At 40.1% G+C, this 27,672-nt stretch overlaps 1 protein-coding gene across 1 annotated transcript in view; it reads left to right on the top strand.

Annotated features, from left to right (window-relative positions):
* The window catches only part of lama2 (laminin, alpha 2), a 147,484-nt gene that overhangs the window by 76,519 nt on the left and 43,293 nt on the right, over window positions 1-27,672 (top strand). The window contains exons 21-33 of the mRNA XM_031861416.1: window positions 2,318-2,529; window positions 7,803-7,909; window positions 8,770-9,042; window positions 9,836-10,016; window positions 13,211-13,347; window positions 14,017-14,148; window positions 14,878-14,982; window positions 18,109-18,252; window positions 22,282-22,458; window positions 22,602-22,787; window positions 23,056-23,174; window positions 23,540-23,657; window positions 25,430-25,582. Of these exons, the coding sequence (XP_031717276.1) occupies window positions 2,318-2,529; window positions 7,803-7,909; window positions 8,770-9,042; window positions 9,836-10,016; window positions 13,211-13,347; window positions 14,017-14,148; window positions 14,878-14,982; window positions 18,109-18,252; window positions 22,282-22,458; window positions 22,602-22,787; window positions 23,056-23,174; window positions 23,540-23,657; window positions 25,430-25,582 (2,044 nt within the window). The remainder of the gene's footprint in view (window positions 1-2,317; window positions 2,530-7,802; window positions 7,910-8,769; window positions 9,043-9,835; window positions 10,017-13,210; window positions 13,348-14,016; window positions 14,149-14,877; window positions 14,983-18,108; window positions 18,253-22,281; window positions 22,459-22,601; window positions 22,788-23,055; window positions 23,175-23,539; window positions 23,658-25,429; window positions 25,583-27,672) is intronic.

Here is a 27,672-nt window from a genome sequence, read left to right on the forward strand (position 1 = left end):
ACACACACACACACACACACACACACACACACACACACACACACACAGAGTATAGAATAGAATAGAAACATGAAATAGTGAATGAATCTTGTAAATATAACTAAATACAAACACACACTTCTCACTCCTATCATGAAGTGAGATTGCTGCCAGTATGATTCTCCACTTGTCTAGAAGAATGTACTTGTAGCACCACACACACACTATTGTAGATACACACACTCACACTTCAGCACCATGCACACACACACAGAAGCTAATAAACCAGTTCTATTGAGTACCAGTGAGGGTCAGTGGTAATAATGGCTGGCTGCTCTTGACTCCTTCTCTCTCTCTCTCTCTCTCCTTTCTTTCCCTCCACTCTAAATTCAATTCTCTTTTCAATGTGAAGACCTTTCCCCCTCTCCCTCCTCTCCTCTATTCGCTCTCTCTCGCCTCTTTCATCTCAATTCCCTTTTTAGCCTGTAGAGCTTTATTTCAGCTTAGTCCTGTTTTATTTGGTTTCAGTGGCTCTTGACACGGCGCAGCACTTTCAGGTTAATGTAATTCGCAGCATCCAGACTTCCTCTTATTATTAATCAAACAAAAGAGGCTGAAAAGCAGAAATGAAACTCTTGGAATGGCGTAACAGTTCACACATGTATGAGTCTTGCTTTTTCACTACATTTAAAGAATTCAACAACATTACATAATTAAATTATTTAAAAAAAATCCACATCATGTTTGCCTTTCACTGACAACACAAATAATCTACATTTCTCGAGGTAAAAAGTAGTGTATGAACAAATAAGATTAAGACATGTATATCATTGCATCATATTAGCACGAGTAGTATTTCAGTGTCTTGCATTAAAATTGTAGTTAAATTCAGGAAATATTTTTTCTGGGAAAAACCTGGACATGCTCAAATAAACCGTTTTGGAACTAACTGCCTGAAGACGTTAAATATCCATCTCTTTTAAAAGCTTATTTTTCGAAAGTTTCATTTCATATTTGTTGATGTTTGGTTTGGCTCTGTTGCCCTGCGGCTCTCTGCGTGTATATCTTTGAGTTAATGTCTGTCTGTTTGTGCGTGTGTATGTGATGCGAGTGCGTGTTTAATATGAATTATACAACAGCCTTGAGCGGAGTCTCACTGGTCAAAGACACACCCGTGACAATGCTGATGATTCCAGTGGACTCTGCTAGATGAGCTTTATTGCTTGTTTATTTTGTGATTGGATATTGGTTGCCAGCTCTTGTGGCATGAGGCCGGCTGTAATTAGTGATCTTGTATTTGGGGATCAGTGTGTTCGTGTCATACAAGCTGCAAACAGAGGTAAACAATATTGTGACAATATTTACCTGCTGGAATCTGAGAGTTGTTAGACACAGAAGAAAGAAGTCAGCCGCTGGGAATTTTCTTGCAGACCTAAAAGCTGAAAAGTATTTTCAAGTATTATTTGCCACATGAAAGCAGAGCAAAACTGTATTTTCAGTAGATATTACGGAACTACCCACTCTTTCAAGAAAAGCTGATGCAGTATTATCGCAACCCAAAAAATGTATTCTGAGGACGGGAATAAAAGGATCTTCTTGCTACGTCTTGAAAGCACACCAGATGGGATGGTGATCAAATGTTGAGCGGCTTTAAAGGCACTACGTGATTTTAGCGTCTTTCAGATTATACTGATAGGACAAGTTTTTGTTTGTAGAAAAAGGAGAAACTTAGAGGAAGTTTTGTGCAGTAACAGTCTAAGCCCAGTCATTCTTAATGTGGCAGATTTGTGTCTTTTTGTCTATGTTCAGACTGCAAGCCTTAGTGGATTTTTTTCGTTTGGCTGTTCACATTATTCTTTTTTTAATTTGGCCAATATCAGATTCTAGTGTGAACTGGTCACGGTCCTGTAGCCCCAAATACTAACACCTCACTGTGCCTCTACTGACTACCTCCATTGAAAAGATCAGATTCCATGTGATTTGTGCTGTTCTCACTGTCATGGGGGGAAAAAAACCTGATCTGAGTCACATATGCACAAAAAAAAAAAATCTTATTTGGGCCACTTGCCTGGAGTGTGAACGTATGATGCTACTACTTCAACAAAGTCAGAAATCAGAAAACCCTGCATAGACCTTTATATAGCATGCAGCTGTCTGTGTCGATATGCTTCTGCAATTTGTGATGCCAAATAAAAAAAACAAGAACCATCAAAATATTCCAAATGTCGTCTTTTTATTCACAGTTGAACACGTTCCAGGCAGCAGCTCACGTTTACAGTACATCCAAATGTGCAACAGCATCATCACTCTGTGTCTGTGTCTCTCCGCTGCCCCCTAGATGTTCCAACGGGTACTACGGCCAGCCCGCCGTGCCAGGGAGATCCTGCCAGCCCTGTGATTGCAACGGCAACCTGGACCTCTCCACGCCGCGTAGCTGTGATCCAATCACGGGCCAGTGTCTGCGCTGTCGTCAAGGCTACGGCAGCGCGTCTTGCCACAGTTGCGCTGACGGTTACTACGGAGATGCCATCATCGCAAAGAACTGCCAGCGTGAGTAAAGTGACCGGCGACGAGCATCATGTCGCACATCTGTCAGTAGCTTTGATATGTTTGCTGTAGAGTTTGAGTCACTGTGGACAGTTAGTTAGTCCCGAAAGGTAAAATGTAAACGTGAGTAATAAAATACTTGAGTTGGTGTTGATATTAGTATAGTACATTTAAGATGTATTGTTAAAGTGCCACTATGTAGCGCCTGGTAAATGAAAGTGGGCCTCATAAGCAATAGAGCACGCTCACGCTCAATTCAATATAAACAAAAATATACGTAGTTTTCACTATATTAGGTTTTGGTATCACTGTCATGATGTTATTTAAGGTGTTTATAGGACACATCAGACATTGTACAGTATCAACTTCCTAGCCGTAAAGCCCATATTTGTAAGATGGTATATGTATTGAATAACTTTGGCAACTCGTAAAGACACTGAACGCCACTACCTTCCATCCCCACAGGCCAACCCTGGCACACTGAGAATGAATTGGGTAAAACTAACATATTGATTGATTTGTCTTGAGATATTTAATGAACAAGTGATGCTATAATCGGATAAAAAAACAATCCTAATCGTAGGAACTTTAGGAGGGAAAAGCCAATATGCAGTCTCAGCAGGGGGCGTTAAACTGAACAGTTGTATTTCCTCTATGAAACTGAATTTTAGCTAAATGATACCTTTTAATCCTTTTACTAAAACACTGAGTAGATACACCATCTGGAGTGTGTGAAGTGTGTGTGTGTGTGTGTGTGTGTGTGTGTGTGTAGGTGTGTGTGTGTGTAAGACTGCATCGGCAAGCAGCTGTGCCAGTAGGAGGTGTGATGTCGGAGCGGCCCACTGACTGCCAGCTGTGTTTAAGAGTGAGAATAAAAAAACTATACCTGTAAAATAAAAGAAAGACTGAACAAGAGAGGAGGAGAGAGAGCGATGGCAGCGAATACAGATGTACAGATGGCTCTTGTTTATTGAAGATCTTCATTTAAACCTGTGCTGTTGACGAAAACAGTGGCACAGGCAGCGAGACAGGCAGGAAGACATAGATTAACAGAGAGACGCCTCACTAAGAGACAGACAGGCAAGGCCGATAAATAGACGGATAAAACCCTCAGACATGCACAGAAGCAGGTAGACAGCCTGACGGGGGGTATTAATGTGTATTTGATAGTTCATTGTTCTGGAGTTGTTTCCCCTCTCCAGCCAGCTAAATGGTTATTGATTAATCAGCCTGATCTATTGCTCTCCTACAGTGCCGATCGGCTGCTCGTGTCTTGGAGTTGGAGGGGTTGTTATTGATCGCGTACGAATGACCACCAGGAATTATTAAAACACAACTCTCTCGCTCTGTCTCTCCTTCCGTTTGCCTCGCTCTCCCCATCTCTCCCAGTCTTAATGAATTTTATTGAGTGGAGCAGGAGAGTTCATGCCGAGTCCATTTGTGCATTATTAGACTGTACAAATCCTTTACTTTTTCTTTTGATGTCAGAGTTTCCATCTGCGGGCATTTCTGCTGCAGCCATTTTGTGTTGCTGTCTAATAGTGGTTCAGTTTAATTCAGTCGGGGGTTTGAAAATGGTTTGATTTTACAGGGAAACTTGACCACAAAGCAGTTTGTTTGAGAAAATGATCTCCTCTGACCATTTCTCACATGGGGGAAAGTCGCTTTCAAGTTGCTTTAAAGATGTGTGAATTTCACTCTCACACATTTGTTTAATCCCTGGTACAAAGTAGATCTGTTGTAATTCAATAATGTAATGATGCTTTCTGCGTGTCTGACCCTTAAATGAATGTTTCATAGATACTTCGTGCAGTAGATCAATAAACTCTAAGGGGAACTTTGAGAAACCTCACAACTCTAACTTTACCTCTTTCAATGGACTGTGCAGTCTTCTGTGCTGAGGCTCTCACCTTTTATTGGACTGATACAGTAGGCCCCAAAAATGTGTGCCAGAATTAAAAGCCTGGGCAAAAGAGAAGAGTCTGAACCAACAAAATTCATGAGAAATCACAAAGCAAGGCAGTCTGAAACAATTACAGCCTTTTTTTTTATCACTGTGTGAGTGTCATTTACGGTACATATTCATCTTTTTATGAACACACTTTATACTTTACATACATACTTTATGATCTTAGATTAGATTAGGTAATTGCTGACATTTAACAGAAAGTTCAGTGCGAGGAAACACAAATTTCATGAAGACGACGTAGATTTTTCCAAATGTAAATTCCTTGATATTCTAATACATGCAGAGAGAGCTGAACACCTTCTACATGTCCTACATCGGGGCAGATGGAATTTTTTAACATACTGTACCTCAGTATTTTACATGGTCTGATTTTATGACAAAAAACAAGAAAACCCAACCTGAAGGAATTGACTGTTTGTTAAAGGAATACTTTACCCACAAAATGGTCATTTCTATATCAATTGCTCACCCTGTATTACCTTGAATTCTTGACTTTGTTTTCCCGCATGTCTCCACGGTGAATGAAGAATCAAAAACTGAGAAAAGTCTTGATGAATTGAAGTAAATGGGGGGGCCAAGTTATCTGTGTCACCCCGTTAAAATCAAATAAAAGCATTCGTTTTCAATCTCTCACACAACTCGTGCAGTAAAATCCAAGTCTCCGTATGCTCACTACATCTCAACACATGCATCTTTGCTAAAACCTTACTATTTAAAACACTTTGGACAAGTAAGGATGCGCACAGAAGCGCATGCGCCTGCACAAGCGTTTATTTTTTTATGCATGGTATCATTTTTTCTGTGACTTCATATTCAGCTCACATGTGCGTGGACGTTTTATACAAGGGTAAAATTGAAGTATAGATACAAATTGTGGATTGTTTGGTAACAGAACGTAATGTATTTCAAGTTGCCACAAATTATTACCTTCGCCATCAAGGCCAGCACTGAAAATATACACAAAAAAACCACAGAACAAAAAGCAACATTTTATCCCACAACAAGGCTTGCATTGTATCGACTGACAGAATGGAGTCCAGATGGTCCCCGAAGGGTGAAGCTAGGGGGCTGAGAGACTGTGTGTGAATGTGTGAGTGTGTGTGTGTCTGTGTGAGAAACAGAGACGGACGTAAATTTGCATGTTTTCTTGTATGTTTAATCAGGCGTGTGTGTGTGTTTGTACGTCTGCATGTGTGTGGTTGAGTAGGTGCGGGGGGCGGGGCATGCATGCCTCTCCGCATTCGTGTGTGAAGCAGAAATCCATGTATGTGTTACGGTATGTGTGTTTCTGCATATTTGTGTGTGATAGTGTGTGCGGACATCTGTTGTACCCCTCTCTCTCTCTCTCTCTCTCTCTCTCTCTCTCTCTCTCTCTCTCTCACTTTCCCATCCCACACTCAGGTCTGTCCTTCTGTCTCATTTACATCTAACAGTAGAGGCAGGAGGTGAAAGCAGGCGACTAGTACGCACGTGTCTATGCGATGAGATGTGTGCTACTAATTTCTTGAGAAAGGTGCATGTGTTTTTCCTTTTTTCTTTTGCGTATACAGTATGTGTGTATGCATGTGTGCTTCTGACAGCCCATCCACCAGATGGGAGCTGTGATGTTCCAGCTTCTAATTGTATATCTAAGGGTCTGATTGGCGTGTGTCTTTTTTTCCACCCCTTCCCGTAGGATTTGAGCAACTTTAATAAAGTTGCAGTATCTCAGAAAGAGAGAGAGAGAGAGAGAGAGAGAGAGAGAGAGAGAGAGAGAGAGATTTGAAAGGTCATATGTGGGAATAAGTATTGATATTTCTGTAAATAACCCATTCCTGGAAGCATAAAAACTGCACACACATGACAAAGGCCATGGATTCAATGCCAGAGAAAGATGACACGAGGCAGAGATGAGAATCTTGATGTGATTTATGAAGTTACTGTGAATATACTGTTATTACAAAATGGAATGAAATCCTCCAAAAATTCCCCCAAAACTGCTTTGATTTGAGGTTTAAGGTTAGTGTTAGTCTTGTATACCTTCTTTTTACTTTTTATTTATTTATTTTATGATTCGCACATTTGATTTGGCATTAGTTTTATGCCGGATGCCCTTTCTGATGCACACACCCCATTGACATTTTAATCACAGGCTATTATGCGGCTGTTTTTTAGCCTTTATTATTGACCGTTGAGATGGCAGGAAATGAGCTTGAGCTACTCAACACAGTTCACAGTTGAAACTCTTCCCTTTATGGTTGACACCATGCATCAGGAGTGCCTGTTATATTTTTAATTACACTCAGATTCCAGTAGTAGTGTTCTCCATTGTGTTGTATTGGATCTTCATCTTTGCATTCTGGGGCCCTAAACTGTTTAGAAATGTTGAAAGTTATTAACCAAAGCGTGGATTCTCACATCGGTTAACATTTAATACCTTAATATCTGGATGATATCTAGCTGATTGTTGTTGCTGAATTGGTGTTGTAGATCATGATGTTCATGGGGTAATAACCACATTCTGCATTCAGGAAGATTTATTTCACTTAATTTTAAGCTGAACTGCTGAACTCTTTTTTTTTTTTTTATAAATCCGACAACATTTTAGAAGATTTGTCTGGCATATTGTGGCTGAAGGGGCAGTGTGTGAATGTCTGCACCCAGTGTTGTCTTCTTCCCTAGCAGCAGTCAAGAGGCCTTTTCAGAATTCAAATTTCAAAGCCCTAAGCAGTATTTAAGTGGCTTCTAAATTGAAGACAAATTAAACTAAAAAAGTTCAGTCAAGTCATCTTTTATGTTCTCTATTGTTGTCAGTTTTTGGTTAAATTGAAGGTCAGGGGTTAGGGTTATTTAGGGTAATTGTGGCTTTGTCTGGAGGGAGGGCTTGCTTGCTCTGCTTTTTGCTTTTCCTGTTTACACCTGTGCATACTGGACACCGGCTTCTCTTCACAGCAAAAAGGGCAAATCTACATTCTCAAATAAATGAAAATGTGTTATTGTCCTCTTTTGCAGCTTTGCTTTTTCATTAAGGCTCAAACTTCTGGCCAAACAAAATCAGCTACCAGACTGATCTATTTAGGGAAGAGATGATTTTCTCTAAAGTGCGTTCAGAAGGATATTAAAATGCATATCGACAGCTAATCCTGAAGAAGACCTTAAGCAGGATCGGAGCTTATCCGGTCGAGTAGTGTGACGTAAATTCACTCCCCGACTTGTGTTATTGTTAACCCAATGTGTTGTATTATACAGTATGTACTCATGTAGAAAATGCCATTAAGAAATGATAATTGATCAAATATGCTCTCTCTTTTCCTCTCCTCTCCTGCAGCCTGTCAGTGCCATACTAATGGGTCTGTATCTGAGCTCTGCAACAAGGAGACTGGACGGTGCCAGTGCAGAAAAAATGTGGTTGGACGACAGTGTGACGAGTGCATAGTAAGTATTTTGACAGGTGCCAATAATCTTTACAGATATTGCAAATGTGTGTTGGCGCCATTCCATTCATTTTTCCCTGGTGGCACTACGTCTACCCTTTTCTCTTGTTGTGATCGTGCAATAGCAATCTGTAAGTGATGAGCGTCCTGTGGTCTCCAAATTCCATTTATTGTGACAATGCTTTTATTGGTACTACACATTTTACATTTACACAATTCTTTTCATTATTTTACATCAGATGTGTTTTTTAGTGAACCAGAAATGTGTTACCAGGTAGGTCAGGCGGATTTATGTTCCTTCTATTTGTAATTCACTCCTAGTAATTACTGTTGTACTATTAATGAGGTGGTGTAAGGAATTAAAGGAATAAAGACACCTTTTGAGTCCTTGTTACTCATCAGTATCCTCCAGAAATCAATTTGTAATGTATATATTTGTTTATATTCCTTCAGTTTTTGCTGTGTCAGCTATCAGGTTGTGATAGGCAAAGCCACACATGTATAGTTTCTTCAGGACAAAGAAGATGCAGCATTCTTATTATTACTAATCATTTCACACAAAAGGGTTATTGTTTAAAATGTAAATGTTTTTGGGAGTTAAAGCTCATCTATAGTCAAGTGCTCTTTTCTGGTGTAACGTTTGGGTTCCTTTGTTATCAACATAACTATATTTGTAATAATAATACAATGAATGATGATGGTAAATAAGCATTTTTCTCTCCACAAAAGTGACATGTTTTTGTTTTCTTTTTGTTTTTCTTTTTTTCCACTTGTTGTACTTTAAGTTTGTTGTTTTTATTTGTCCTGCTCACTCATTCTCATTGGTCCCCCCCCCACTCCTCTGCGTTGTGATTGGTCCAGCCTAACTGCTGGTGGGATGCTGAGCGTCAGGATTGTATTCCCTGTCGCTGCAGCCCTCACGGCTCTATGTCTCAGCGCTGTGACATCGAGGGCCGCTGCATCTGTCGCCCCGGCTTTGTGGGCCAACGCTGCGACCTGCGTCGCCAAAGTTACGAGAGGCGGGAGACCCGGAGGCCGGTGGAGCGGGTTCCCATAGAAGTCGTGCAGCAGAGATGGGGGGGGTCCTCCCGCACGGGGGGTTGTCCCAGGGGTGCATACAGGCCTAAGAAAGGGGTAACGCACACTGCATGGTGTGTTTAAAGTAGCATGGGTGTGTTCACTTGGTATGCAAAAATGCCAGATATTTGTGTTGCTGAAGAACATGTGTGTCAAGGATTAAACTTGTGTGTTTTTGGATGTGATGGTTTGAGGCACACATTTTTTTAAATATTGCATGAAAAGGGAGGTGTGTATCACATGTGTAGGCATCCGCAAACGTACACGTAATCAGCAATTATCGACACATTTTGATATAATTGTGCCAGTGAGACATCATTATGAAAAATGTCACCTCTTAAAGTAACTCAAGATGTTTGTTGTTGCTAAATTGGTGTTGTAAATCATGATGTTCATGATTTTTATCCACATTTAAAAGCGTTGAAGCGCCTGTCTTGGCTGGCATATTGTAGCTTAATGGGCAGTGATGAACCAACACGCATGACGTTGTGTTTTCTTTTCCTTAGCAGCAACAAGGATGCATTTTTAGACTACCAAACATCTTTCAAAGCCCAGATGCATATTTAAGTTGTCTTCTAATAATTCAGTCCAGTCATCTTTCATGTTGTCTCCTTATCCCAGAATAGTAACCTTGAGAAGATTGAAAACCCAAAATATTTCATCTTTATTCCCTCATTTTTTCCTCTCCTGTTTTTCATTTAATCCTCAGGAACAAGTATTGCATCTCATGCCATTGTAACCCCCTTGTTTCTAAATAGCTTGAGTGTGTCTGCAACTTGTCTTACCTTAAATCCACTACCTATCCTCAACTCCATTTACGACCCCTTTGTCTTTTTCTGTATTCCTCCAGGCCCAGACCCACGGCATTAGCACAGGTGGAGTGTGTGTCCCGTGTCACTGTAACTCATTTGGTTCCAAGTCATTTGACTGTGATGAAACCGGTCAGTGTCGGTGTCAGCCGGGCGTCGGCGGACCCAAATGTGACCGGTGCTCACGAGGATTCTTCAACTTCCAGGAGGGCGGCTGCACACGTAAGCATAGACGATGATGTAGACAGGGGAATGTTTCTTTAAAAAGTTGACTAAACCTGACATCAGCCCACAGAGCAAAAGTACATGTACAACTCAATCCACTAGAAACCCTGACAAAGCATTTACATTTGTCCTGTGTTTATCCTGTAATTTATAATGAAAGTATTATCAGCAAACACAAAATGCTGGCCTAATTAAACTGCTGTTCTGCTCTTCTTTCTTTTTAATATAAAGTTTACACAAATTGTCTGCAGTGCAATCCCATTAAAAATAGGTGTATTATGTAATTTCAAAAATGCATGTGCAGTCCTTCACACCATAGTGATTTGTATGCCCACAAGCAGACGAAAGCTAAAAATCGTTCACACAAAACATCAGAGAAAAATATGACAAAAATGTTATGAATGTGAGCCGTTGGCTTTAGAGAAATGAGTGCTGCTTTGTATTCATAAATACAATACTTTGTCAGTGCAGGCTCTTTTTTTTCCTCTTCCAGGTTCACATGGACATAATAAAGTTGGTATCTATGCTGTACAGCAAATAATTTGTAGTTTGAAATGTCATCAGTTTCCTGCATAAACCACAAACTTTCTGTCTTACGAAAGTCAGACTTGCAGAAATTATGAAGACCTCATGATTTCATTGCTATTGATGATCATGTATTTTTGACATCACACAATGTTTTATAAATTGTTCTGCAGTTTTCCCCAGGGATATGAAACATGCGTCTTGGCAAAGGCTATAGCTACATAAACAAAGCACCCATCCATACACGGATTTATATATTTAGATGATGGAAGGAATAAATGAAAGGCTGAAGGAAATTGGGAAGCAATAAAGAACGGTCAAATTAGAGAATCAAGGACGAGAACTGCCTCTTTCATTCATGCAAATTAGATTTAATAACCTTCAGTAATCTTTAGTTTACTGCAACAAGGCATTTTGGAAATAGATTTACATGTATTGAAATTGTGTTAACACTTTCTTTGTATAATTTCCATCATGTCATGATCAGTGCTTGACGTAAAACTACAGAGGTTCCAGCTAATTCAATTTCCACAGTTTTACTGCAAACCCCTCTTTCAGTAGCAGTTATTCAAAGTTAAATCAGCATGGATTTAACACCAAAACACATGACCATACTCCTCATGACCATACACCTCAAAATAAAGGTCAAGGTTTGCCCAAATTGTACAGCATGTCTCTGATTCAAACTTACAGCATGCTGGTATTGGATGTGTTGGAAGTGGAGATGAAATTTTTCTTGCAAATGTGTGAAAGAAGTAAGAGGCTGTACTCTAAGATGACAGTGGCAGCTGTTGTGCAAAAGTTACATAAGATAACTTTAAAGTGTAACTTCACCTCCAGGTCTGACCTTAAAAACACCCACTGCATCATTTTGAAAAATGCAAAAAGGAAAAGTGGGCTGGGATGTGAAACCACGAAGGCCTTGAAACAGCATCAACAGAAATGATGGCTACAGTAGTAACGACATGGCATGGGGCACTGAATTTGATGGAATTACTGTTTATCAGACCATAAATGAGACAAGAATTACGCTCCAGGGTCCCTCCGCCTCACTCCCAACTGCTGCGAGACTAACTTTTTGCTGGGAAAAGAGTGGGCGCCAGCTTCGGAGAGAGACCGCCACAGCTGTAGCAACTCAAGCGGCCGTTGGCTCTCCTCCCGGCAGTAGTCTCCTAGCGGCGGTGAGCAGGACCCAGCGGCAGGCCACCAGCCCCCTAATGTTCTGTAAAAATGAGCCATGAAATCACGGTGGAATTAGCAAGCTAACGTTAGCTAGCTAACTAACTAGCCACTAAATAAGAAAACTAAACAACTCAATGCTTCATCTACAGTACACGCTCTTGTCACAGCATAGGAAAGTGCATTGCTGTATCCAGATATTTGTGCATTAATACTTATTAAACAAATGTAATGTTCTGAAAGCTTAATTTCCAGTACACAGAAAGGAGAAAACAGGCCTTTGTTGTGCTGTGATTGGAATGCTGCACAGTGGTCACGGAAAAAGTAAAAGCGGTGGGGGAGAGGAGGGGGTCAGTTTAGAGAGCGTTAAAATGATTTTTTTCATATCGTAGATTAGTTCCAAACTCTTTCTCAGAATTGTTCTTGCAAAATTTGGGCTGATTTAAAACAGATACAAAATGAACTGATAAAAAAAGTGTATATCTGAAAGCAAGTAACTAGTTCGTTACCAGAGCTAAGGATTTTCTTTATCGTTGCCTGAGGGTGTTACGTCATCTGAAAATACTTAAGTTATTTTTAAATGTCTATTATTGTAAGGGAATATGTTCACATTTTAAAATCCAACGCCCTACAAACTTGACACCGCAGGCAGCAGGTGCAGCAAACTTGTGCTGCCTAAATTATTAAGCATCCATGCACCCAAAGTAGGACTATGAATAGCTTTTTCCACATATCACCTTATGCAATTTATTAATGCCAACCACTATTGACAGCCAAGAATAACAATAATAGGTCATGCATCAGGAAGACAAGATAGGACTGGAAATGATTTGCTTTGGTTCATCTTCAAATCACTACCACAGTGCAGCGGTTCGGTTACAGTAATAATATGTTGGCTTAATGTGTTTAATGTTCCAGGCAGTTTACTGCAGGCAAGTCAGAATGCAAATGTCCACAATGTCCATGTGGTTTTCACAAATGAAATTACAGAAAATGACTAGCTGATGACACCTTACTTTCATGAACAATTTACATGAATTAATTTGGTGCTCACATCATTAAGTTGATTGAAATATTATCAAAATAATGCAACTTTCCTGTGAAGATGACTTCACATTTCACGGGCGTTAACATTTCTATTCGACAATTGTACTGACCTAGAAAGAGAGTCCTCTGGCATTGGCAATTGTGTTTTCTGGGTAGTGGGGGTGAATGAGTAAGTTATTTGGTGGCTTAATGCATTGAAATTAGCATTCACCTCCGTATCAATCGAAAGAATTCTTCACTTCTTCCATTTTCACTTTTAGTTTTTGTTGAAGTTGAAACAAAAATGAACTGAAGAACTGAGTCCGTTAGCCAGCATGTCAGAAAGAAAAGAAAACGGTGTTGTTGTTGTGACTAAAAGAAAAAAGTCACTGAAAAAAATAGCTTGTAAACCATTGATTTGTCTGCCGCATTTAAAGCATACTTTCTCTCCTGTTTTACAGCCTGTCAGTGCAGTCATGTGGGGAATAACTGCGATTCTAATACAGGACAGTGTATCTGTCCTCCAAACACTATTGGTGAGAGGTGCGACTACTGTGCTCCCAACCACTGGGGCCACGATATCATTACTGGATGCAAGGTAGGCTGAAAACTGGATTTACAAAGAACTGTTAGTTGGTAACATTTGTGTAACCTACAGTTCATGTGTTAACACATAGAGTGGCTTACAGTAGCAACCCCACTGGAAGGATGTGTATATATATACTCTATATCCTACTCTTATTGTCATAGTGCTTGTTTACACAGCTCTCTATCTGTATTTCCTGCTCTATCATTCCCATGCCTCTCTGTTTTGTAACACAACTTTGCTCAAAGTGTTTGAAAAGTAGTTGTTCCGATCTAAAACCATCTCTGCAAAGGGCCGCCAGGCAGTAACAACAGTAAACTATAAGAAGTAGCAATAGACTATTGGCAATAAGAGGCTTGAACACGAACACACAGTTAGTCCCAGTGTAACAGCAGACGGATCCAGAAGCGTTCATCAGAACAACAAAGAGGGATACAGAGCTGATCTCGCTTCCAAACAAACATAAAACGGTGCCAAAGACAACAGAAGAATATTCTGTTGTACGTCTTTGAAACTCTTTAGGTTAACTGTTGTCTGCACTAAGGAACCAAGACGAATGTTTGCATTGTACGTTGTACAAAGGTTTCTGTTGATGTCTGAACAAAGCTCAGTTTGAATCATTAAGACTAATGAGAGCACCAGAAATAATCTCTGTCTTTGTCTTTGTGTTTGTGTGTGTAGGCGTGTGGCTGCAGTGTGATCGGCTCAGTGACCCAGCAGTGTAACGTCAACACAGGCTGCTGCATGTGTCGCGACTCCTTCAGAGGAGAGAAATGCAACGAATGTCGAATTGGATACAGAGACTTTCCTCAGGTGAATGATCTGAATGACATTAACACTGCTAGTATTACTACTATCGCTGGAGGGAATCTCTGATGGGATTCGATCATTGGGGGTTGATAGTCTGTGGGACTCGACTAGGACAAGGGAGAGAAATTAGACATGACAGTGCTGTTATTATGGATTTTATGAGCATAAAAAGCCCCAATAAACGGATGTGTTTCATGCCTGATTGATGAAGCCTAATGGTGTCATCACACCACTGGTTTTATTTAGCACTGAAGTCATCTTTACTACAGAGCCAAACTGTTCTGCAGAGCTGCAGCTTATAAGTCCTCCACAACTTGAATTGATGACTGGCGTGCTATATAAATCATATATTGCCAGATATTGGCTTCATGTGTAAGTCAACATCCAATTAGAATGGAAAAACACAAAATAGGTTCATTCATACAATCACAATGGCATTTTATAGTTGGTATTTGCTTCATTGTGCAGCTGTGTTCAAGGTTAAAGACTTGTCAATAGTTTTTACACTTTAGTGGAACTCAGTAGCTTCAGTCGCATGGGGAAAATAACTGGACAAGTCTGTGTTTGTCTGAACTTGGAGTGAGAAGATGATGCCAACATTTTTATTTTGGAGTGAAGTTTAATAGTTTTGGTGAAGCATAAAGCTGAGACACACTCTGGTAGCTCCTCTCTCCGCCTGTTATATTGTTGATAACAGAAGTTTGGCCTTGTCTGCATTCACGCTTCCCACAGTGCACCCAGTGCGAGTGTAACGTCTCAGGATCGGACAGCCAGACCTGCGACCTGGAGAGACAAGTGTGTGCCTGCGCCGATCGAACTGGAAAGTGTAACTGCAAGGTACAGTATAAATACACGCTTTTACCTGGTCTTCCCACATGATGTCAAAGAGACTTTATTTTTTCACTTTTCTGTGAATGCACTTCCAGTAGTAGTTTAAATGGGACATATAATGAAAAACTCACTTTTTCTGTGCTTGTTTACATACATTTGGGTATGATGAGTTCTTACAAACTGTGAGCCAGTTCTTTGTGGGCTGCCTCGATCAGAAAATGTGTGATTCAACAAACCATTCAGATTTGGCTCCCCTTCTTATGTCGCATGGAGGCACATTAGAATACAACAATCCTGTGTCCACCGACGGCTTGAGAGCTACCCATTGCAAGGGTGCACAATTTCTTTCTCTCAGGCCAAGAGCAGAGCAGACTGGGCTCTTTTCTTAAAGAGACAGGCGCTAAAACGGAGCGTTTTAGACAGAGAGTGAACACAGGTATATCCAGACAGACAGTGTGAGAAAAATAGTGTGTTTTTTTGAACATTAAAGCCTGTAAACATGTAGATCATCTAGTAGAAACCCAGAATACGTATCAACCTGAAAATAAGAATATGTCCCATTTTAGTTTAATTTACAAAGAAAAAATTTAACACGGAAAAATGTTTGATCGTCAAACTGATAAAAACATGCACATCCTACAACACACAATTAGTTAAATCATGTAAAATATATATAAATATATGTGTTTCAAATTCATCTTTGTGTGAAACTGAGAATCACTAAGATAGACGACTAGTCTTTCCGTTTCATGCACAGGTTTGATTCCCTTGTTGCCCGGAAGGGCCTATGTGGGAATTTTCTTAAAGCCAGTGAACCACTCTTACACGTGATTGAATGAACTCATTCATTTCATGTGATGAAAACTGAGCTTGTGAGATGTAGTCTGTAAGGCTGTCAGTTTACCCATCCAATGACTACTGATATACTGTAGTATATCAACTTAACGTCTGAGTGAATTAATTAGTGAGAAGCTATGAAAACAACTGCTATTTATGGTTTTGAATCCTACTGGGATATGATTTAGATTTTAGAGTTGAGATTGTATACACCAATGCAGATTTAAAACCTACTGGACGTGTTTTTCTTTATCTGTATATATTGAGAGTTTGTGCATGCGTTTGTGTTTTATGCGTGACATGTTTGTCAGCGTGTAATTATTTCAGTAAATGTCTCAGAGCTGAGTAAGACGGGCATCTCTGTGTGGCGTCCTCCATTTGCTGGCACACACAAAATAGATAGATCGATGCATACTTTTTTCTCCTATGTTGGCTAGAAATAAAGTGTGTGTGGATGTCATCTCCTCGCTTCTACCGTGTTCTTGACAGTCATGATGCCAGCACACAGAGTAAGACACTAGTCAACTGAACAAAATAGAAAATGACAAAAAAACATAATTACTGGATTTTTATAGGTGTAAATATCATATATTGACACACACACACCCCTACGTACACACGTACTGTATAAGGCATATATTTCACACGTCATCCTCACTGTGACAGGTTGGTCGTATATCCCAAATGCACGCCTCTCATCAATAGCTTGCTGTCACAGCTTTCAAACACACATACATGCACATATTCAATAAATGGGCACGCCTAGACTGGAGACAACTTTCATCTCTGCTGTCACTTGCTTATCACATTATCCCACATAGACAGCGACAAATACTAAAACAAATTTGTATGTGCAAATACACACACACACGTGCACACTCCTGATTCATGGCCTGTAATGAGGCTTCAGATCATTGGGTGTCATCTTCACTCTGAACAGTTTGACTGCCTGTCACTCAAACAGTCACGCGATCTTCACCTGCCTCTCAGTTCATCAGGTATTTCAGCTGTATGTTAGCTGTCATGCTGATTTCCTTGTCTGTCTGTATTTATTTATGGAAGTCTGTGACATACCTGCATTTCCTTATGGCTTGAGTAGCATCACATATCCCTCAAATTACATGCCAAACACCAAGATGTGGCCCCATTGTTGTAGGTCTCCTTAACATGCAAGTGTCTTATATAATGTCATAACTTGTGTTGAAACATTGATAGACAGAATCGTGTCCTATCTTAACACACACTAATTCTAGCCTCTTAAATGTGAAGGTTGTCTCTATTTAATGACTTAGGTTTTGGACTAATGTCGAGAGACTTTATAAATTGATGATCATTAGTCGCTAGTAATAATATAATGACCTCCTTTTGACATAAATAAGAGTACTAATGTTGTTTTTTTAGGTTGTTCTTGGTCCTTACTCACTAACCTGCAGGATGATTTGACAGAACTCAACATTAATTGGATGATGTTTTGTTGACAGCACTGTGAGACTTTTCTTAGCAGAGAGAGAATCCTTAATATACAGAGCTGTCCACAAGCCCCAATTTCAGACCAGTCAGCCCTCAGCTTATTTACTCAAAATGTAAACAATTCAGTGCAGTGAGATAATAATGCAACCAATGGAAAATGTTTTTTTTCTGCGTTGCATAGGATGGGTGTATATTAATATCTAAAATATGTGACGCAGTCCAAAATTAAGTAGTAGCCAGTTGTTATAATATTGACAATACCACAACCATGTCAATGTGGCAATAAACAGGTGGAGCGGACTTGAGGTCAGAGAGTCACTTTTTCAGCTAGAGGCCAACACGGAAGTGCCAAAAGCTCCACCAACAATCCACCTTTTTGACCATTTTTAGAGTTAGGTTGTGTCGGCACTGCCAAGATGGCGACAGCCGGAGCCACCTACTTTGGGCTTTACAATGGAAACCTGTAGGTGACGTCCATAGTTTATATATTACAGTCTGTGGCTCAGACCTCACTCATACTATGTCCAGCCTAAGTGTCCTGGTGCACACACTGCACCAGGACACTTAGGCTGCAGGTGTGCTTGCAGGTGTGTTTGCCTGAAGCTTAATCTGCTTTCTGACCTCAAGCAGTGAAATAAAGTATTAGATGCTTTCCAAAGTTACATTTGTTTCCCATAACTGGCCCATGTCACTGTATTGTATTATTTTCAGACTGATTTTAGTCCTCATCATCATGTGACTTCCTTTCTCACTAAACCAGGTTTTACTGAAACAATGTTAAAATGTTCCTCAGCTATGTGTGTTTGCCTATTTGTGTTATTTTAGGCAAACGTTGAAGGAGACAACTGTGACCGCTGTAAGCCAGATACATTTGGGTTGTCTGTACGAAACCCGCACGGCTGCAGCAACTGTTACTGTTACGGACTGACACACTCCTGCACAGAGGCGCAAGGACTCATCAGGATGTGGGTGAGTAGACATATTTTAATGTTTGTACTTCTTTTCTGTCACTGTTATTGTTAAACAGAAATAGAGTAATAGAAGAAAGGGATTCAGTGACTCAAAGCAAGACTTTACTGTCTTTATTAAATGTTTCAGAAATCAACAAAAAATAGCCTCACTGACTTCAAATGGCAAATTAAATGATTTGTTAAATCCAACTTGTCCAAACCCTTTTGATAATATATAGAACAATACGTTTAAAGAGTAGTTTCTGGTCTGGATCTCGCTTGTCTCTAATGTGTTATTTGTGAATCTACACACACTGTCTGTCCCAGCTTCCTTGCTGAGACGACACATGTGACAGCTGGCTGCCTACAACTGACTCTGGACTATGCCAAAGCTGTGCGCTTCATGTTCCTCATTAATCATTATGTATGGATAATTAGAGGCTTGTTCAAATACTGAAAGTTTATAGATCTCATTTCACTTGAATTCTGCCCAGTAGAAAGCGTTAGTCAGGTTTTTTGTAGCCTTCCTGGTGGCTGTCAATAGGTGCCATGTTGCAGATATAAAGAAGGTGGGATGATGTTTACAGAGATAAGACAGCTGTGCTGTATTTGGGAGTATTGGAATGTCTATAGCACAATCACAGTTAAGTGCTGGTACTAAACATTATTTAGTCATTCAATCAGGAAAGTGTGTTGGCTATTCTTAGCATCCTCAAAAACCTCTAGAAGGAGCGAGAGACGTGAGTATTTGAGTCAAGAATCTTGTCATTCTCAGAGTCATAACTCAGTCAAATAATGCACAGACACGAAAAGCATATTGATATCATTTCATAGTGTCTTACAAGATATCATTATGTCTCAGATGTCCATTGCAAAATATACATCCACAAATTTTCTTAGAAGTCAGAAAAAAGACTCATTAGACTCACAGACTACATTACATTATAGTTGTCGGTACATCCGTGGGTACATTACAATTAGGAACTGCAATTATATTCAGGACATCAAAAAGAGTTATTTAATTCATCCTTAGGTGGACATGAATGTCTGGATTGCAGCAATCCATCCGATAGTTATTGAGAGGAAAAGTCTCAACAAATCAAACACTTTGGGAACCATGACAGTCTGTACAAAGGCCTGAGCCAATCCATCAATACTGAGATATTTCACTGGACAACTGAAAACCTGCTGTGGGTGCTTGAGGAAACGTCCGGTGACCACCAAATTCAGTGGGCTTCATCCTGCTCCATCCGAGACTGATTTATGCATGTGCCTATGCTGCTGTACATGCTATATGTTGAGCATATGGATACGAGCTGTAAGGGCAGCAGACACCACCAGACTCCAGCCAGCAAGTTAGCAATCAGTTGTTGAGTGGCAGCCTGTTTTTAATAAAGGCCCCTCATCTCAGAAACTGTTGCCATCGGCGATAAACTGTCGTTTCCGTGGTAACCGTAGAGTTTTCTGATGGAGTGTGGCGAGAGGCTTCATTTGAACGACAAATATTCACTTCATTTATTGTTGACAGAGAGAGAGAGGGAGAGAGAGGGGAGGGGAGGGGAGGGGGAGCTGGACAGAGAGAGAAAGAGGAAAAAATGGAAAGTTTATTGGAAAGAGGGAGATTTTCTCTGAACCACTGAATCGTGAGATTACACTGAGTGGAGTGGGACACACACACACATACACACACATACACACACTTGCACTCACACTCTCACCATAGCTAGACACTCATACACTATACAAACACAGTACACATGCCTTCACATACACAAACACACACAAAACTCACACTACAGGGGATTACATGGAGGTAAGGGGAGAGAAACACACACACACACACATTCTGCCATACACAAACAGCCTTTTTTGTGACATATGTCTCTGATGGGAGAACTTTGTGTGTGATTAGACAACTATTCAGTGGTTGTTAAATACTGCTGTAAAGATCTGCACCAATATGATAAAGTACAAATTTTCAAGGAACTGAGATAAGATGAAAGCACTGATAATCTGAGAAAAATCAAGAGGACTCTCCTCTTAAAGAAGAGAGAGGCTTTGACCCCGACAAGTGGCAGCATTTTCTAACTATTATAATTAGTGCTGAGTTGAGAAATAAAGGAAACAATAAAAACAAAGGCTTGCACGTGTTAAATGGCTGCTAATATCTATAAATCAACAACTGTTAGCTGGAGCTCCACACGAAGAAGTAAATGTTAAGTATTCAACACATATGAAATATATGACAAAGTATTCAATCTCCATGTACCTTTCTGAAACACATTAGTCCACACATATGGGGGCTACCCATTATTTTTAACTTATAGATGACGCAGTGTTCATGCTCTATGTCAATGGATCAGGAATTCAATGTTATTACTGATAGCATGCACTAAATACTTAAAGTAAATCTATACAAACTCTGATGTATTAAGTACTGTTGAATAAAAAACAGTATATGAGAGTTATAAGGATCTACTGAATGTGCACGTACAGTATAAGAGAATGTGGATATCAGACACCAGCTACATTGTATACATGTTTGGAATTCAATTCATTTTGAAATGAGTAATTTCCCCTTCCCTGTGTGACTGCCTCTCTATTACGCAGCCGGTATTGCGAGTGTGTCCAAGCTAAAGTAACTTCAGAGATATCACTCAAACAAAGAGAGCTTTTCCATAATGCCACATATATTATTCGCACACTATCAACATATCAGCGCTGCTGGACTGCAGCTGCAGAGAGAGGGAGACATCCAGGCTCCAGCAGATGAATCTATTTTTAAATCGGTCCATTCAACCACATCCCACAGTCAATAATAAACCCTCATATTATTCAAGTAATATCGAAATATCAACACATAAAGTGGGAGACAGAAAGAGAATGAGAAAGAAAGAAAGCTTTCCTCCAAGCTGTCTCTTGCTCTCTGGTACGTGAATCATATTTGAGTTATTACTGATGGAGTGACAACTTCAGTTATATTAAGAATGGAAAGACATTTATATTGGAATATAAAAATCAAGAACTATCCTTCACAGAAAAAAGTTGGCTTGACCCATTATTAGGAAACATTTTTACACAATCAACAAGACTGACTGTGTTATTGACAATACCACTATTGTAAAATACTGGGTTGTGGCCTTATTTTTGAAAGAAACCAAAATTCATGGCAGGAATGTGAAAAAATACATTTTTTTAATGACTTCAATATCTAAAATGTCACATGTGTGGGTTGTACATATAATGCAAAATCATACATTTAACTGTTCAGGTTTAAAGCTGAGGGAGTGAAGAATGCTTATGTAAGACTGTGAAGCCGGTAGCAGGATTGCTACCAAATGCCATCAGATTCAACTGAAGAGTAAAGATCCTTGTCGTTTAAATAACAGATAGCACCTCAGACCCGACCAAAATTCCCATCCCCATTCAAATTCATTTGACTGGGAAATAAAAGTTTTTTGTTTTTGCAAGACATATGGCTAGTATTGGGAAATTACAATACACACATAGTCATGTTGCAATCAAATACGTCCATAAAAAGGTGCCTTCATTTGGCCAGTTATTAGAGCTGCATAGATCCATCCTCATTACTTTGAATATTTCACAATCCTCTGTAACCAGATAGCAGTCTCAAACAAGAAACATTTTAACTCTGCCAAAGTCGAAGAGGATGCAGCATTGTTTGAGGCAGCGTCATTAGGAGATGAGGAAGAGAGGATAGTGTGTGACTGAAAGAGAAAAAGACATTGATGCGTCGGTGCACATGTGACTCATGGACTCATGCACACCTCACTGAAAGGTCTGTGTTATGGTATGCAACATCCATGATTATTAGCCATTTGAGACAATTTAAACTAATTATACTAGCAGAATACAAGTCTTGGGTATCCACCCATATGCTCAGTGCATGTAGTATGTACACTCCATTGAAATGGAAAGGCAGCATGGTATACAGTACGAACAGCTTTCGTGGAATGGTTCCTTGAGGTAAATCTTCCAGCGTCAACATGCGTCACATTCATATTGTCATCACTGTTGTGTGTCCTAGCTGGCGCTGAAACCTGAGCAGACGGTGCTGCCCCTGGTGGATAAATCCAACACTGTGGAGACGAGGAGAGGAGTGAGCTTCCAGCATCCTGAGATCCTCGCTCACACAGAGCTGGTCACCTCAACACTCTCTGAACCCTACTACTGGAAACTGCCGGAGCAGTTCAGAGGCTCTATGGTTGGAAAGCAACACCGTTTTTAATTGTTTTCTACAGCAATCCATAATTCTCTATCAAGATTTTTGCTCAAATGAAGTGTAGTTTTTCAGTTAGGTGAAAATTCAATAGTCACCTTGAATCAATTCTCTACATCTTTCTTCAGATCACAGCATATGGTGGGCAGCTGAAATATGCAGTGTACTACGAGGCCAGAGAGGAAACCGGGCCTTCCTCCTATGAGCCTCAGGTCATCATTAACGGCGGTCCCAACCGCAACATACTGATGACACGCAATGTACCGGGACTCCAGATTGGTCAGCTCACTCGCCACGAGATCGACATGACAGAGGTAGAGTAAGGCTGCGCGTGGAAGTGGGATATTGAAAAGTAATGGAAGAAATATTTGAGCTATCGGTTTTAGGAATAACTTCTTCTATTAAATACCAACTACAACATTAATAGAGCTAAACTGAATATTGATTGCGCTCATTTTTGGCGAGCTCTTGTCGGTCAATACAAACAGGGTCTATTACACTGGTAATAGACTGCAGTGATAAAATTGATTTGTCGGTGTGTTTAATGTGTTTGTGTGTGTGTGTGTGTGTTTGTGTGTGCAGCATGAGTGGAAGTATGCAGATGGCAGATCCATGACTCGAGAGGACTTCATGGATATTTTGTTCTATGTGGACTACATCCTAATTAAGGCATCACACGGCAACTTGATGAGACACAGCCGGTAAAACACACACGCATGCAACGCACACGCGCATGCTGTGGCATGCACCCCCATATAGTGTGCTCCACTATTAAATATGAAATTTGATGGCTGAATATAAAATATAACCTGTGAGAAAACCTCTGTTTTCATTTGTATCTCAAGGTTGAATTTGCCTCTACTATTGGCCATTTGCAAAGCAGAAACATTATAACCTTCTGCAAATCATCCCTATTGTTGTGTCTGAACACTCCTTGACATGATTCATTTCAGAATTTGCAAACGTCCGGACTAACCAGTGCTATTAGAAAGTCCAAAAAAATTAAAAACGTGATTATATTACATTGTTGTATTAATGGATTTGACATGACTTCTCTCTTTTTCAGTATTTCAGAGATCAGTCTAACAGTGGCCGAAGAAGGCAGACCAACCAAAGAGAGCGAGACAGCACATCAGATAGAGAAGTGCGAATGTCCAATCGGATACTCCGGACTTTCTTGTGAGGTGAGCGCACAACTAAACACACGTATATGCACACGTGTTAAGACTTCATACCTGCAAAATGTTAACTTTTCCAAAAGGTGTTCTGCAGGTAGTCGGTTGTTGTAGTAGTCAGCAGGCGTGTAGTTTCATAGCATTTATAAGTGACTGTACTTTCTGTAATTTCTCTTAATAATTTAATTTTGTAGAATTAATACTGTACAAGTGCAGATGTGAATATCTGAGACTACTGCTTTTGACAGAGATGTTACCTTAAAAAGGAATTGTAACCAAGATACGTACTGAGCAGCATATTTTACATTTGAGAAAGTCAGTGCTCTCTAGTGAACAAACAATGTAATGACAACACTGTTTCTAAAAAACAAACATGTCTGTACTGCAATTTCTTATTTGCACCAGTGGACATTTACACCAAAACCAAAGTCTTTGATGAGCTACAATATAGTTATAATTTATTCAAAAATGGTCTCTTAATATGGTGATAGAAACTATGAGACATACAAGGAATTTACTGAATATGTCAATGTCAAGTTTTGTGAATTCACTTCCGGTATTTGTAATAATTTATGTGACGAAATGACTTCCATGCAGCGGCAAAAAGCCCTCTTCATAAAAAAATAAAATGTCTTTGTGTCCTCCTCTCTTAGCGCTCAAAGGATGAAGTACTTTCTGTCTGCTGCCTTCAGTTTGTAAACATGGAGGTCACAGACTGGGCTTTCAATAGTATCTCACAAGTTTCCAATTTACATGTAGTTCAGAGTTTTAAGCATCTCCGACGCCGTTCAGGCTCTGTTTTTTTTTTTTTTCCCTGCTAAGATTAAGCCTCACTGAGCGTCTCTTCCACTCAGTTGTGATTTTGTCAAAGCAATTGACTTTCAACTGCGTCCAGCTCCTTCTCTTAAGCCACAGAAAGCATATAGCGGTGACTCAATCTTCAGTTTAATGAGGATTTTGTAGAGGCAGCTTATGATACACAGAGGCAACAGTTTTGGGCAATTCCGCTGGATGGCGGCGCCTGAGAGTCATTTCGGTATTATTGTGTTAATCTCAAAGGAACACATGAGTTGCCAGCAAACTTTTAACTATATTTTTCAACCCCTGTTTCATTTTGGCGTTTTCTACTTGGAGTGCGGAGGAGGAAAAAAAAAATAGCCATATACATCATTTAGAAGCTACAGATACTGTTGAAAAACTGCCAAATAGCAAGCGGTAGCTAAACTTGAAATGTTCAGGTCGTAGAGGTCTTTGCTGACAGATGGCCATTCTATTTGTAGCTGCCGTCATTGTTAATAAAGTATATTTAAACGGGCGTTTAGCGCTAGCAGAGGGAACAGATGGCTCTTTAAATGGACTCCATTAATTATTACTGAACAGGAGAGAGAGGGAGAAAGAGTTACCTTGTATGTCTGTGTGTGTGTGAGTGTGTTTATATGCATGTGTGTGTGTGTGTGTGTGTGCGCGCTGAGTGGGTATGTGAGGGTGTGGGCATGTGTGTGATCAAAAGTTACTGAAGGGAATATCTCCTAATTGTGTGTATGTGAATGCAAGAGAGAGTGGTCAACAGTTGCCTTGTGAAATTACAATTAGGGATAATTATGTGGGTCCATGTGTATGTTTGTGTGCGTGTACATATCATGCATAGTGTGGGACTACTGTGGGAACACGTGCTGTCAAAACTGTATCTTCAGCTTTAAAAGAGTCTTTAAAACATACATAGATTCCCTCATTATCCCTTTCATTCTCTCTGTCTGTGTGGTCTGTCTCTCTGTGTGCAGGAGTGTGCTGCAGGTTTCTACCGTCTTCGCGCCGGTTCCCTGACATCTGCTTCAGCGTCCAGACTGCCAACCGCTGCCGGCATGGGCAGCTGTGTTCAGTGCCAGTGCAGTGGGCACTCTTCCACCTGTGACCCTGAGACATCCATATGCCAGGTAAGTGTGTGTGTGTGTGTGTGTGTGTGTGTGTGTGTGTGTGTGTGTGTGTTCTGCCACTGGAGACCCTCATAAAGCCATATGCCAGGTAGCTTCTGGAGAAGAGACTGATGTGAGAGAGAGAGAATAAAGTGTGTGTATGTGTGTGTTGGGAGGAATGTCAGGTGCTGTAATTAGCCTGGCATTAATTAACGACCCCCTGCTCATTGATATTTTGTGTAATTTCCTCTCCTCTGGATCTGACCCACAGCTACACCTACAGCTTACTTTTAGAAAGAGGGGAGAACATGATCTTATAAAAACATCTACACCTAAAACACATTGAGGCAAAGAAATCTGACCCTGAAAGTTGAACACAAGATGTATTCAACCGTTAGTTTGACGCTGTCAATGATCAGCACATTCCATCTGTGACAATAATTCCCATAATTGTGTTCCATGTTGATTTTCTAGCTGTTTAGTTAGATCAGATCACATTCCAGGTGCTACATTATAAATTGAAAGCATTAATATAGCATCAAACAAGTATTTGCTGTGTAAAGATATAGTGGAGTAACATAGTGCCCACCCTCCTTCTGTTCCTCCTCAGGTAAACACTGTTAGCTGTCATCACTAATGCCATTGTTCGCACCTTTAAGCGTAGTTTTTGGTTTGTAGCCAAATCAAATTGTTTACATGATATTGAACTTTGTTTCTTTCTAATGCATTTAATACTTAACTTCTTTCCTTACGGAAGTAGTCCATGAATATGATATATGAGTTTACATTTAACCACAATTCCTCCTTGGCATTGTCGAGGTTGGTTTAAGTCTGTTCTGCCGGTTCCACTCGTCTTCTTGCTTCTTCACAGTACATTGTGCACACCCTCTGGCACTTTGAAGAATAATACCACAAAAGCACATCGATATAAATGCCTTTGTGCATGCTCGGAGCTTGCGCGCCATCTGCGGAGCCTCGCGCTGAGGTGCAAAGCGCAAGTATATGTAGTATGAGAACCGTGTGGAGGCAATCCCTCAATCAAAGTAATGCTCTGAATTTGGAATTTAGCACCTTTAAATCGTTATTCATTTATTTAGTGCAAGGAAATAAAATGCCAATCTTGTAAAAGAGAACCACCTTCGTGTTTGTTTTAATTGATATTCTGAACCTTCTCCATTCTGAATATGGTGAATATGCGAGAACATGAGAATCTCTGAACAGGATAGAAGAAGAAAGTGCTGAGCAAGCGACTGCATACCTAAACGTATATATTATATCTTTGTATTTTACAGAACCATTTTCATTAAATGTGTAGCACCAGATTGAGCCTGTATGACGTCATTCTGTGCACCGCTACACCTGCATGTATTTTGTAAATCAAACTGGTGGCTTGTGAGCCAAATCTGCACATGTCAGTTGTTAGCTGTTAGCCACTTTCAGCCTTTTCACAATCTGGTCAGTTTTGTACTGAGTCGCCATCTGAAGACTTTGACCTCGGGGGAGCAGTTGGTCACATGCTGCCCACAGGTCGTCGCTGAGATTTGATCTGTAGAAACCCTGGCAGACTTAGAGAATGTCACTGTTTTGCTATGATTCTACATCCATAGAGAAAACTGTTCAAAATCCCTAAATTGAGATTCATTTTGGACAGTTTATGAGAAGCCATTTGATAATGTGGCTTGAATAACCAGTCAGATAAATAGGTAGACGCACTTGTCAACAAACGCAGAACGATGCTGGCAGCTGCGGTTTCATTGCCTTCTTTGCGCATAAAGTTTAGTATTTTTCTGGAAGACTTGAAATATGCCATGTAGTTCAAGTGGCTCACCTTCTATCATTTAACAATTGCAGCACTGTTACAATTTTTCATTTTTGGAAAGCAGAGTTGTATACACTGCCCTGCATGAAATTCAGCTCAATTATTTGTCAAAAGGTTGGGAGTGCTGGATTTGGTGTTTGGTCATGACAAAGTGTGACTCTCTGATTACTGAGCATATCAACAAGACAACTAAAAGGATCAGCAATTATGTGAAGTGTTTTTGCGTTTAGTCTTCACTCTGTCACCAGCCTAATGGAACATTTTATTCAACTAATAGTATTAAAAAAATAGT

The sequence above is a fragment of the Anarrhichthys ocellatus genome, unplaced genomic scaffold (genome assembly GCF_004355925.1).
Source record: "Anarrhichthys ocellatus isolate YVR2014 unplaced genomic scaffold, GSC_Weel_1.0 scaffold25, whole genome shotgun sequence".
NCBI lineage: Eukaryota > Metazoa > Chordata > Actinopteri > Perciformes > Anarhichadidae > Anarrhichthys > Anarrhichthys ocellatus.